General features: G+C 39.5%; 2 protein-coding genes across 3 annotated transcripts; both read left to right on the top strand.

The window, feature by feature from the left end:
• The first annotated feature begins 371 nt into the window (after positions 1–371).
• Positions 372–1847, top strand: LOC141828157 (MYB-like transcription factor ODO1). The gene is made up of 2 exons (XM_074715532.1): positions 372–832; positions 1081–1847. The coding sequence occupies exons 1-2, from the start codon at positions 570–572 to the stop codon at positions 1598–1600; spliced, it is 783 nt and encodes a 260-aa protein (XP_074571633.1). The 5' UTR covers positions 372–569; the 3' UTR covers positions 1601–1847.
• A 6133-nt stretch (positions 1848–7980) lies between these two features.
• LOC141820654 (heterogeneous nuclear ribonucleoprotein 1-like) lies at positions 7981–12750 on the top strand. 2 transcript variants are annotated; one of them, XR_012601154.1, is made up of 3 exons: positions 7981–8284; positions 10518–11774; positions 12364–12750. XR_012601154.1 is itself a non-coding variant. In XM_074708050.1 (2 exons), the coding sequence occupies exons 1-2, from the start codon at positions 8063–8065 to the stop codon at positions 11685–11687; spliced, it is 1392 nt and encodes a 463-aa protein (XP_074564151.1). In that variant the 5' UTR covers positions 7981–8062; the 3' UTR covers positions 11688–12103. The 2 variants fall into 2 exon arrangements, 1 of the variants encoding a protein (XP_074564151.1); XM_074708050.1 differs by lacking the exon at positions 12364–12750 and having other exon boundaries at positions 10518–12103.
• The last annotated feature ends 699 nt before the right edge of the window (positions 12751–13449 follow it).

The raw sequence follows: 13449 nt of genomic DNA, 5'->3' as shown, positions 1-13449 counted from the left end.
CAGAGTCTACAAATCCTTTCCATTTCATCTCATATTGGATAGTGTATCTCGGGAAGTAAAATCTGAACTAACAGAGGAGTTGACTGAGTTTAGTGTGTCAGATCGATCGTCATCCCACCCAGCACCAAATCAAACCATGAGAGTGCTCATCTCTACTAAATCATGAGTTGGAGAAGCAAACGTAGGCCCTGCGCAATGCTGACACAACAAATGTTCCATCGAGTATACTTGTCAATACAAAATCAAATAAGGTAAGTAGCTTAGAGAACACAGTCATACACTGACTTCACAGATACGACAATTGACAACTATGGGAAATTCCTGCTGGAAACAAAAGGAAGGAGGAGTTTTGGCTGTCCCTGTAGTCCTTGCACATCAGCTACCGTCATCATCACACTCGATCAAAGAAAACAGAGCTCAGTTCGATTGCAGTTGCCGGGTTCTTTTCAACCGGGATGCTTGCAACAGCAATATCAAGGGGAAGGTGAGTTTGGAAGGTGCTCTAAATATAAGGGCGTGGTGGGTGTATCTGTGGTGGCTCCGTATCCTTCCCCTGGTTGCCAGAGAAGATGGGGAGACGTCCATGCTGTGATAAGCTGGGAGTGAAGAAGGGGCCCTGGTCGGCGGAGGAGGATAAGAAGCTCATCAACTTCATCCTCGCCAATGGCCATTGCTGCTGGCGCGCGGTCCCCAAGCTCGCGGGGTTGCTCCGGTGCGGCAAGAGCTGCAGGCTCCGGTGGACGAACTACCTGCGGCCGGACCTCAAGAGAGGCTTGCTCAGTGAGGCCGAAGAGAGGCTCGTCATCGATCTCCATGCTCGCTTGGGCAATAGGTTGCCATACTAAATTTCCCCCTCGTGCATTTTCGTATGGTTAATTTGGTCGATCAATTTAATGAACTAGACAAATCTAAAGCAGGTTTGAACCTTGCAATTTCCATTTCCATCTCTATTTGCTCGATTCCAAATAATGATACATCTTGTCTGTGATATTTTCTTGCTTTTTCTTCGTTTTTATGCTTAATTGAATTTGCATAGTTATATATTTTAGTTTATTGAATGACCTCTCGAATTCTATGCAGGTGGTCTAAGATTGCTGCAAGTTTACCGGGAAGAACAGATAACGAGATCAAGAACCTCTGGAACACTCACATCAAGAAGAAACTAGTTAAGATGGGCATTGATCCTGTCACTCACCAGCCTCTCAATCAGCAACCGAGCCCTGTGCCTTCGCCGTCCATCGTGACGGCCGAGTCCCGCTCCGACGACCAGCTACACTCTCATGAGCACGAAGGACAAGTCCCTTCCTCTGACAACACAAGCCCGGCCGAGGCAACCTCTGACTCCGGCAGCACAGACGCCTTGCTAAGCTCCTTATGGGAAGACAGCACTTCGGTGCTCCTGGATGACATATGGCAGCTCACAACCAACGAAGACAACTACGACAGCGCCGGCGCCGGCGCCGGCGCCGACCAGATGCTTTGGGACAACAACGAAGGAATCTGCGAGTGGCTGCTGGACTACCAGGACTTCATCGTGGCTGATGTGGAATCCGAGAATTTGGACGGAGAGAGATCCACGACTGGCGCGTCAAGTAGGTAGAAAAACTGGAGCGGAGTTCTTTGCGCAGTGTATGTGGACTCAAGTGTAGATTAATTACATATCAATAAGTTTGACTGGTGAAGCAAGGGCGATGATCTTTGATCCCCAAGCAAAAGGACAAAGCAAACAAACAAACACACACATGCCCAAGTTGTATAAAACTGTATCTTACACGAGCACTAGAAACTTTTGTTCAAACAATATAATTAGGTTGATGTTCATACATATGAGAGTGCATGTTGAATTACAGTATGTATCATCCCTCTCTCTCACTGCCTTGTTCGAGTTGAGTTTATTCCAGAATCAACCTCTACTTTGACATTTCCACAAACTTTCAGCTATTGACTTTGATTACATCCTTATTTTATTTCGGCAGTTTTTTTTTCTTTGATTCTGAGAGAGAAATTTCACCTTTCAAAGCTGGAGTAAGGTAAGCAGTCCATCTTTAGACGTGGACATTTATATATATTGTGCAGTGAATAACGTTGGAATACTTTTTATGCCAATTTCTTGTGGTCTGGCTCAAGTCAACTATCAATATTGAGCAGTGACAACTAAAAAAGAAGAAGTTGATTTTGCTGCACCAGTTAGAGAACATAAGTAATAATAGTTAATCCAACACTATAAGACCAAACTGATTTTTTAACCAGAATTTTCTCTTCTGCTTGCGGTTCTGGGTGCTCCACGATTGATTTCTTCCTTCCTGACAAAAAACATCTGAAGCATTTCCTTGGATGGTGGATGACTATGCTTAATAAATTGGACAAACTAGATTTTGACTACTGCATCACAATAAGTGGTTGCATTTTCACACAAGGATTTCAAGACGGGTTTGGTTATCTGCTACCAAATCTCTTGACAAATGAAGAAAAAGACAGACCATTGTGCACGTTTGCTTCAACACCTGCTCCTTGACCGAGACTTGGCGTAGAGTTTTAGTTGCACCAGTCGAGTTGTTTACGGAGGTGACGAAATTAAGTTTCTGCATTTTCTCCAGATGAACTGGAGAACTCAACTGCGGGAATGTAGGCGACTGCAAATAGTAGAAAACAAGGAACAGTAATCAGAAAGCAACCCGTTTATTATCAAAATCTATCTCTTAGCTTTAAAAACGATTCCCCCATGGTCCTTAATTACAATATGCAAGAGTAAACTAAGGTTTCTGTAGATAATTAATTAAGGCATAGATGAAGCCCAGAGCAAGTTGGCAAGCTGCAGGAAAACATCTCTTTCTCCAAAGCAACGTCCCGGCCCCTTCATGTAGTTATCAGGTTCGGTGGAGCACATCAGTTTCAAAGGGAAGGTGTGTAAGAATCAAGGTTGGTTGGTGAATCCTTTTCAGAGCATGTATTCTATGCCTCGGCGATGCTCACTCCCAATAAGATAAATGCAGAGATGGTCGGTCCAGAGTCAAGGACTGATGATGATGCATCGCCATTTCAGGAGCAGGAGTAGTGGCCTAATGGGAAAAGCTAGCACTCGTGTTGCGTTCCATCAGCAAAAACGATGGAGCCTTGTGGTGTGGAAATTAAACTCGATCGATCGAGACTACAGGACGAGAAGAAAACTCCAAGTTGTACTCCTTCTCTGACTACTGCTAGCCAGCTTGAAGATAATATATATTGTAATTCTATTGGTTCTTGATTATGATTATTCAATTAATGTAATTGGAGGAGAGTTAATATGATTAATATATTGCGTGTTGTGGTTGTGCAATCTAATCTGAATTCAATGAATTTCATAATTCAGTACGCGTACGGATTGCAAGTCCTTGTCAAGAGAAGGATGGATCCTTATTTCATTATATATATATATATATATATATACAGATATGATATACTGCGCAACTCATTTCCGCGAGCCGTCCGCGACATCTGACGTGGCGAGAAGTTTCACTGTGCATCTCCGTCGACAGCGTGGCGCTAGCAATAAACAAACTTTCATCCCGCGTTTTCCAAAATCCCAAAATCCAAAATCGCGCGGCTGAATCTTCATTTGCTCCACGGCGTCGGGCGAAAATCGCTATTGGATCCCTAGCTTCCCTAGCCGGTACCAGACGCCACGAGAAGACGCCGCCGCCACACAATCTCGGCGAGCCGTCGGCGTCCATTTGGGGCGAGAAGGCGCCGCCCCCCTGGATTCGTCAACAGACTCATCTTCGAAGGTCCCTACCTTCCCTAGCCCGTACTAGACGCTGCGCCGCCGCCACACAATCTCTGCGAGCCGTCGGCGTCCATTCCCCGCGAGAAAAAGGCGCCCCCCGTGCCTTCGTCGGCCGACTCTTCTTCGTAGTTCCATTCTTTTGTTCTATTTATGTTTGGACAGAAATACTTCTGTTGGAATCTATGTTCTCTATCCTGAGCACCGGATTCGTACGCACCGCGTGCGCACTCCTCCGACGTTCACGCGCTTCCGCCGCCCGTTCATCGCCGTCCGACCACCGCCGGCAGCCGGACCGGATCCGTTGGAACCGCAACTCGACGGCGCACATTCCGGTATCGAATTTCGGCCGGATTGGGCCGGAATCCGGCCGAAACACGGCAGCAGTGACTGGCGCCGCTTCCGGCCGAAATCCGGCCGGATTCCGGCCGAATCGCGGCCGAAGACCGGCCGCAGTCGACGCGCCCGGCGCCGGCGCGTCGACCGCGGCCGGTCTCCGGCCGCGATTTGGCCGGAATCCGGCTGATTTCGGCCGGAATCGGACAACAGTGTCTGTTGGCCGATTCCGGCCGAAATCCGACCGGATTCCGGCCAAATCGCGGCCGGAATCCGGCCACCGCCGGACCGCCGGCGAGTTGCGGTTCCAACGGGTCCGGTCCGGCGGCCAACGGTGGTCGGACGGCGATGAACGGGGGGCGAGAAGCGGCAGAGGTCCGAGGAGAAACACTGTTCAATCGCGATTTTTGGACGGCTGAGCTTTGCGCGCGCGATCGGATGAACGGTCAGGATGAGGTGCTCACGGGTGCTCAGGATGGAGGTGCTCAGGATAGCCCTTCTATATATATATATATATATATATATATATATATAATATTTTTAAAAAGAGGGCATTGTTGATGAGCTTAACCAATTATTAATGAAGTATTAAAAATGATCTTAAAACTTGTTGCAGGATTTTGGCCTGATGAAAGTCAACTGGTTAAGTTGTTTGTCATCCTCCAAAGAACAATATGAACCAAGCCAAAATCTTCCTATCAAACTATTTGACTTGACTCATTATTTGTGTGTGTGCGTGTGTAAAGACAATGAATTCACTTAATGAATATTAATTGATTTTTGTCTTATTTGAGAAGGAAGAGTGTATATATGTATTATTCTTTGATTTATCATTTTTCTTCTGAAAATTATGGAAAGAACTTTGCTGGAAAAAAAAACTTTAGCTTCAACATCAATAAAGATGATTGTCATGTACCACTTAACTTCATAAATATATATATATATATATATATATATATATATATATATATATATATATATATATATATATATATATATATTTGATATTTTACGCGATATATATATATATATATATTTGATATTTTATGCGACCCGCGCTGCGCGACTCCGTGAGCAACACAGCCGACCCATCGCCGCGCCGTTTGGCCACCGGCCCGAGCACGATCGACGCATCGCTCGTTGGACGGCACGGCGAGGGCGGTGGCAGCGGCGGGGGTCGAGGGTGGAACACTGTGCATCAGACAGTGCAACAAAATTTTCCAACTGACTTGAGGAGATTATCATGTTTTTCAATGACACCTACCTAAAATAAGATAATATAAATATATATATAGCAAGTGATTATAAAGTATGCAGTTAGCTAGATTTTGACTGAGTTATATTGCTATATATCAAATTTCGGTCAGATCATATTGACTGGAATTTTAAACTAGATATTCGTAGACTTAAAAAAATACAAATATATTGTTTTTATTATTATTATTACTTTGTGACTTGATCTGATGCTGAACTACTTTCATTATTTGTGTGTGTGCGTGTGTGGGAAGACAATGAATTCATTTAATGAATATTAATTGATTTTTCTCTTACTTGAGAAGGAAGAGTTACAAATAATGTATAGTTAAATGTATTATTCTTTGATTTATCATTTTTCCTCTGAAATTTTATGGAAAGAACTTTGCTGGAAAAAAAAAAACTTTAACTTCAACAGTCAATAAAAAAGAGGCATTGTTGATGAGCTTGCAGCCAATTATTAATGAAGTGTTAAAAATGATCTTAAAACTTGTTCAACGTTTTGGCCTAATGAAAGTCAACTGGTTAAGTTGTTTGTCATCCTCCAAAGAACAGAGATCAACCAAGCCAAAATCTTCCTATCAAACTATTTGACTTGACTGATCAAAATATAAACAAGAACAGAGTAACTGCAATGATCTACTGCAGAACGTGTCACAAAAGCTGTTCTACGGCAGACTTTTTCTTTCAGAAAAGTTTTTTTTAATGTTTTGAAAATAGTTAGTTTCAAGATTGAACTGATAAAACAATCATGCAAGTCATACTTCACTAGTAGAATAATGTTATACTACGATGACACTATTGAAAAATACATTTAAATGTGATATCATCTTATACCCTTCGACATTCTTAATATTTACATAATGTCATTATAAAATATTTATGTTCTTCCTCGTCGATAGAGAGCTACAAGGAAGCAAGTAGAACTCATCGAAAACTTTTCCTTTCGCATCGTAGAGAAGCAAAGTTACATTTATTTATTTTGATTCGAATTAAGAAGCACTCTCATGGATGGACCTTTTGCACACAACCACCAAACACACGATCATCAATTTGGCATTCAAACATCTTGAAAGGGATTGTTAAGGATCTTCTCCACTTCCATTGAAATGAGGATTTAGTTTTAAATATATATATGTTCACATAAAATATTGATAAGGAAGGAATATATGCTTTGCCATGATTGGTCCAACAGATTCAATTTTATAATAAAAGTTAATAGATTTTTTTTAAATATTGAACAAAGAAAATGGGCAAGTAGTGTATTTAAAAATTAATCTACTTGTTAAATTAAAGAAGATGGATGAAGTGAAAGAGACTATAAATTCATATTATTAATGTTTTGGTTTACATAATGTTGACGTAATCACTAACTTAAGAAGTAGGTGAGAATGGAAAAAATGTCTCTATAATTTTCTCAGTTTAATTTATTGTTTTTATATTTTTATCATTGACTAATTTTATGTTTTAATTATCAAATATTAATTTAGATGACAGTTTGAACTCATATTTCAATTAATATCATTCATAATTTATTTTCCAGTGCTTATTTCATTGCCCTTTCACATTGCTAGCTATTAATAAGAGTACTTAAAAAAAAAAATTAAATTCAATTTTTTTTATATTTCTATTTTTTGCATTTAAGATTTTTTCTAGTTCAAATTTAAATCAAACTAATTGTATTTATAATGACAAAAGTGTTTAGTGATAAAAATGATCGAAATATGGGGCAAACTATAATTTTAAAAATTTAAGGAGAACTTAAAAACATGTAAATTACAAGGAAAAAATTGATTTTTTTTCACTATGATTTAGCGTTGACTATCATGTTGACTTAGGTAAATGGTAAGATTTTGAAAAAGTTCTATTGTTAGAGTAAAGTGCAAATTTATCAAAATCTAGAGAATGAAATTAAAAAAAATAGTGAAATGTAATGACTGAAAAATGTTTAAATGGCCTGGCCCATCATGCTTCATGAGTTGGGCTTGGAATGAAGTTTAGGCCCAGATATGCTAGAGCCCGTCAAAGGCAACCAGTGAAAAAATACACAAGAATAAGAATATAAGCTGGGAGATTTTTTTATATTTAATTTTGTGGATCTTTGATGTAAAATTACTCTTCATTTGAAGATAAGAAGAGTTATTCTTTTTAATAGTATTATTGTATAAATTCAAAATTTTAACTTTAGGCTGAATCTATAAAGAAATATCTCTTTACCTTGGTGGTCAGTGGAAACTTCAAATCGAGTTTTAACTTTAGTCCGAGATTAACTGAGATTTATCATTTTTTTTATAAAGAAAGATCTCTACTTTTTTTCAATTTTTATATCTCAATTTTTGCCAATGTTGAAATTCTATTTATTTGAGAAAAAAGTTGATAAAAAATGTAAATTATGGGGAATTTGAGGAATTTCTAAAGTAGGAGTGTGTTTTGGACAAAAAGGAAATTTGGGTGTGTGTGATATTAGAAATTTGCCAATGTTGAAACTTTATTCATAGGATCAAAATTTTGGGGCAACATGTTAAAATGGTAAATTCTGAGAGCCAAATGTCAATTGCATATCCCAGCGGCCAGCGTAAGCCCTAATCTTGACCCGATGATCGATCCCCTTAACCCTCGGATCGGCGCACGAAAGACCTCCTCTCCCCCTTCCCTCATCTTCCCACAGCCGGCGGCGGCGGCTTTCTCTCTTTCTCTCTCTACGTGCAGGCGATGGATTCTGACGACGGGAAGCTCTTCATTGGGGGTCTCTCGTGGGAGACCACGGAGGAAAGGCTCAGGGAGCACTTCAGCGACTATGGCGAGGTCCTCGATGCCGTCATCATGAGGGACAAGGCCACGGGCCGCCCCAGAGGTTTTGGGTTCGTTGTCTTTGCCGACCCCTCTATGCTCGAGCGCGTGCTCCAGGACAAGCACGTCCTTGATGGCCGCACCGTGAGTTCTGTTCTCCCTTTTTTGTGGTCGATTCCTCTATCCTGTTTTCGTTGATTTCTGCATCTAGGTTTCATGATTTCATATTTGATTTGTTCATGATTTCATATTTGATTAGTTGGTTCTCCTTGTTGGTAGAATTTGGGGATCTTCCTTTGCTTGTGCTCCATTGAAAATTGAAAGTTATTATAGTTTTTTTTCCTCTCAAGCTTATCTATCTTCCATATCTTTGTTATGTGTATTTACTTGCTTAAACTGATTTCTTTATGTAGATTATCTTCCATTACCATTGGTTTGTTTATTTTACGAATGATAGATAATAGAAAGAATACTTAGACTTTTGTTTCTGTCAATGATAAGCACTTGCTTGTTTATTTTGTAATTTCCTGTAGGCACTTTTTTGTCCAGATAAACAATTATTCAGTTACTTTGTAACGTTCATGGTTCATTTATGTCGCTTAGCATAGGATTTTGTTAGCTTCTTGAATGTTGTTTTCATAAAGGGAAATTGTCTCCTGATTGTGTAATGTTTATTAGAAGTGAACGAACCAATCTTGAGAAATGTTGTGTTTAAATTATTCTTCATGCTTGCTATTGATTGTTCTTACTTTGATGGCATCTGATCTTGTATTTGTTGGTTTTTGCTACTTGCACCATTTATAAATGTGATATGAGGATATAAGATATTAAGAAACCCACAGTTCAATATATCATTTACCATGGATTGAATCGACAACTCTAGAAGGACTATTTTGCATGAGTTAGTAATTAGTATTTCTATCCTTGTATAATTGTTCATTTGCGGGATAAAGGGCACTTTGTTGAAATGAAAATGAACTTCCTGAGTCTCATGTGATTATCATGCCGTACTTATCCTTAAAAGGCCCTTAAAAGAAAAATAAGATTTTTGTACAATCTATTATATGTTATGAATGAAAGTGTTGGGTTGTTAGACAACATGTAGAAAAAATAATGTAAGGATAAAGTTAATGCACACACACATATTATTATCTAGGAGCAACTAGGTGAAGCTACAATAGGGTGATAAACAAGAGAAAATAGGTTGAGATGGTATAAATTTGGTCAAATCCATCAATAGAATTTATAGTTAGACTAGCTGAATTAATTACAAAAGAAGGTGCAATGGGTAGTGAGGACAAAAGATTTAGTTGATTTGACCATTGCATAGAGCATTTAAGATTCAATAAGATTTTTTATTGATACAAATATGGGTTGATGATGACATCTTGGATCCCATTTGCATCTCCTCTCCTTGCTTTCTTTTTCTTTTTCTTCTCCTCTATTTTTTCTTTTTAAAATCAATATCAGCCTATTATAGTTGAGTTTATTTATGGTGCAACTGCCTGCAACCACCAAAACTTAACTATCATTTTAGTAAAGATCTCAACATATTATGAAACATTTGGTTTCATCTGAAAATTTGTGGGAGAGGTGAGAAAAGGAAGGTGATGTGGCTTTTCCTTCACACACTACTACTTCTTTCCTTTTCGTTCCCCTTCTTCAAGCAAACAACATAAAGGATTTCTCTTCGTCCTCTTCTCTTCTCTTGCCTTTGCCTCCCTTCCACTGTAATTTTTTCCTTGCAAGTAAACAGAACCTTAGTCACATAATTCTCATTCCTTAGTCACAAACAAGCTGATGAACTCATTACGCGCTGGTCTTGTTTCTTAGCTTATATTAACATCTCTCTCTTCTCTTATCTAATCTCTATTATCACTTTTCTCTCTTTTTCTCTGATACCTCATGGAGGAAGCTTTATCCCTTTAGCAAAGGAAATCCATGGTTGGCGTCAAAAATTTTATCTGGACCAATACTGGCAAAATATAGATTATTTTTTAGTATAAGGATTATAAAATTTGACAAAAAATTAACCAATGTTAATTGTGGTTCATAACTATGATTGCTTTTGTGGTGGGGAATTTTGCTTCTTTTGGGAATAATTCGCCATCAAAGGTTACTAATTCACCATAAAGCTAAAGTTGTTACAATATCATTGCTATTTTTCTGTCTGATCATTTTCCTGTTTCAGGTATAATTTCTGGTGTTATGTTTTGAAATTTTATGTTCCTCTGCAATTATGAACCTTTTCATTACACTATGTCAAAATATGAATCATATATATTACCTCTTTGATGTGTGTGAACGAACTTCACTTTTATTTCTGTTTGATATAAGTTCTATATTTGTTTTCTGGACTTTCTGATCTAACCAATAGGTAGAAGCCAAAAGGGCGCTTTCAAGGGAAGAACAACAAACATCTGCAAGATCTGGAAATCTGAATTCTGGAAATCTTAATGCTGGTAGGTCAGCTGGAGCAAGTTCTGGTGCAAACATAAGAACCAAGAAGATATTTGTTGGAGGCTTGCCTCCTACTCTAACAGAGGAGGGGTTTCGTCAATACTTTGAGTCCTTCGGCACAGTGACGGATGCAGTTGTGATGTATGATCAAAACACTCATCGACCTCGAGGCTTTGGGTTCATCTCCTTCGAATTAGAGGATACTGTGGATAAAGTTCTTCAGAAGACCTTTCATGATCTGAATGGAAAGGCTGTCGAAGTTAAGCGTGCTCTTCCAAAAGATGCAAATTCAAATACCGGCAGTGGCCGATCCATGGGAAGTGGATCTCATCAATCTTATGGCGGTTCTAGTGGTAATGCTAGCTCGTATGATGCCAGGACTGATTCTAATAGGTACATTCAACCTCAAGGAGCAGGTGGTGGGCTTCCACCATATGGTTCTTCTGGCTATGGTGCACCTAGTTATGGGTATGGAGCAGCAAATAATGGTGTTGGATATGCAGGTTATGGTGTTGGGGGTTATGGTACTGGTGCTACTGGGTATACTGGACCTGCTGGTGCCTATGGAAATCCTAATGCTCCTATGTCTGGTTATGTTGGGGGCTCTCCAGGAGCTCAAAGAAATCTCTGGAATAATCAGGTTCCTGGTTATGGGTCTGCAGGATATAGTGGAACTGCATCTTATGGTCCAGCACCTTCATGGAATGCTTCAACACCCAGTGGAGGGTCTGCTACAACACCGACAGGTCAAAGTGGAACTTCTGGGTACATGGGCCAAGGTTATGGGTATGGTGGATATGGAGGGCCAGAAGGACCTTATGGCAATCAAGGTGGCTATGGCTCCTATGGCACTCGTGGTAATGGTGGCCCTATTAATAATTTTTCAGGCAATGCAGGAGAACAAGGAGGTTCTGCTTACACTGGTGGAGGTTATACTAATGCAAGCTCAGGTTATCCCAATTCTTGGAAGTCAGAACCTTCACAAGCTGGGTCATATGGATCTCCTCAGGTGAATGGTCCTGGTGGTCAAGCTAGTTATGGAGGTGGTTATGGTGGTCCTCAAGGCAGGCAAGTCCAGCAGCAGTGAAGGCAGGGCCTTGGTTGGAAGCTCACCCTCTAGTGCTTATTGGGGTATATCGTATCTGGCATCTATGGAGAGCTAAATTTATCCTGGGTTGGACTGCTTGACCTCAGTAGTTTAAATGCTATTCTCACTTGATATCATCTCAGTAGTTATCATCTGAGTAGTTTATCTATCATTCTCGTCTTCGTAGTATAAATCAGTATTCTGAGGAGTAGTAGATACCTCATAGTATCATACTTAAAGCTTCTCCCTCTTTTAAGTTTGGTGTGTTTCTGCAGCTATACTTCAGGAAACTTTAATTTGCTCTCTGCACCTCTAGTAATAATCAATAGTTTATGGACTTCTGTTTGGATGTAGTTTAACTTTAGTATGTATTGTATGACTAGTTTTACTTGAACTTTTGTATTGTGGTTCTTTGATGTGAGCTTTCTGGTGAAAATTAGCTGCAAATATGTGATATTTGCTTTGCATCCAGATAAAGGTGTAGTGATGTTTCTTTATTGATGCAGCATCAGTAGCTTTGGTGTATGATGTAGAGTAGAAGATTAGAGTAATAGAATACAGAGTAATGGAGGCTACTTACAGCTGAAGTAGACTATTGCTAAGGAATATGGCAGCCTAGTAGGTTAGATATTTGTCAATGGCATAATTGTTCTTCCCTTTTATGCCCTTTGTACAGGCGCTGCAGCATTTGCACTTTGGCCCCATCGCCAAATTGAGAAGCCTTTTACAGGTTGAGAGAGAGAAGCATTGTCAAGGAGAGGTCAGATGCCTGTGGTGTTTGTTTGAAGTTGGAACACTTATCATTGCTGGTTTGCATTATTCGGAAGTCATGCTTCACAAAGGTGTTATGGAGTATTCTTTAACATTAACTGCTGTGTCCATCATTGCGCTTGTTGTGATTGCATGGAGGTTCCTGACTATAACTTACAATGAATTTTCCTTCTATATGCTGTATCTGCAAAATATTGTTTCCTTACCAGGTTTGGAATGATTGTCTTGCTGAAAAACTGATTAGCCTGAATGTATTATGCACCAATTGATTTTGCCAAAATTCTTTCATGCTCGTTAAGGACATAATTCAATATTTGTGAATTGTTACAAATGCCCTATTATTTACAGAGTGCTTGCAGCTGAGTTTTGTGTTTAAAGGACTAGGTTAAAGTTGTGTCATTCATATAGAAGCACGTTAATATGTGGCAGTGTAGAATATCATTAACCAAATGTTTTTCCTCAGTGATGCATTTTAGTTTACCAAAATGTTTAGAATATCTAGAAACACAACTTCAGATTGTGACAGAGACAGGCTGACGGCTGGTGAGCTTCATGTGATGATGGTTTCATTGTGTACATTGATGCTTCTATCCAAAGGCTACAAATTGTCTTTATGTTAAGAGGGTATTTGCCTACGCCCCAGTACAAATTATGGAGAATGAGTGTAACTACTTTGTTCATAACTTGGAGTTAAGTTGCCATTGTGTTCACCTTCAAGGACCTTACAAAATATAAAATGCTAGTGCTATCAATTATCATTCAAACAAAACTAATATGTTAGTGGCTTTTCCAGAAGAAAATCCTAAAGGATCTTGCACATATTGTCGTAGGGGATCGTCCTTCGTAATGCTGATTAAAAGTGGTTAGTCAGATAATCGTCATCTTTAAGTTTTGGGAAAAGTGGTAGAGTTCACCCCAACCCAAGGACGAGCTACTTAAAAGGTGTTCATGCTTCGATGTTAATACCTTATCAATGGGAGGATGTTCAAAG

Source organism: Curcuma longa, chromosome 1 (genome assembly GCF_044706935.1).
Source record: "Curcuma longa cultivar G26 ecotype Majalengka, Jawa Barat chromosome 1, ITB_CL_G26_1.1, whole genome shotgun sequence".
Taxonomy (NCBI): domain Eukaryota; kingdom Viridiplantae; phylum Streptophyta; class Magnoliopsida; order Zingiberales; family Zingiberaceae; genus Curcuma; species Curcuma longa.
This window is presented reverse-complemented; position numbering and strand designations above follow the sequence as displayed.

What these genes read in the sequence shown, in the direction of transcription:
- LOC141828157 (XM_074715532.1), top strand. Translation starts at nt 570, where the DNA reads ATGGGGAGACGTCCATGCTGTGATAAGCTGGGAGTGAAGAAGGGGCCC. An exon ending in CATGCTCGCTTGGGCAATAG is followed by an intron (nt 833 to 1,080) that starts GTTGCCATACTA and finishes AATTCTATGCAG; the next exon opens with GTGGTCTAAGATTGCTGCAA.
- LOC141820654 (XM_074708050.1), top strand. Translation starts at nt 8,063, where the DNA reads ATGGATTCTGACGACGGGAAGCTCTTCATTGGGGGTCTCTCGTGGGAG. An exon ending in ACGTCCTTGATGGCCGCACC is followed by an intron (nt 8,285 to 10,517) that starts GTGAGTTCTGTT and finishes TCTAACCAATAG; the next exon opens with GTAGAAGCCAAAAGGGCGCT.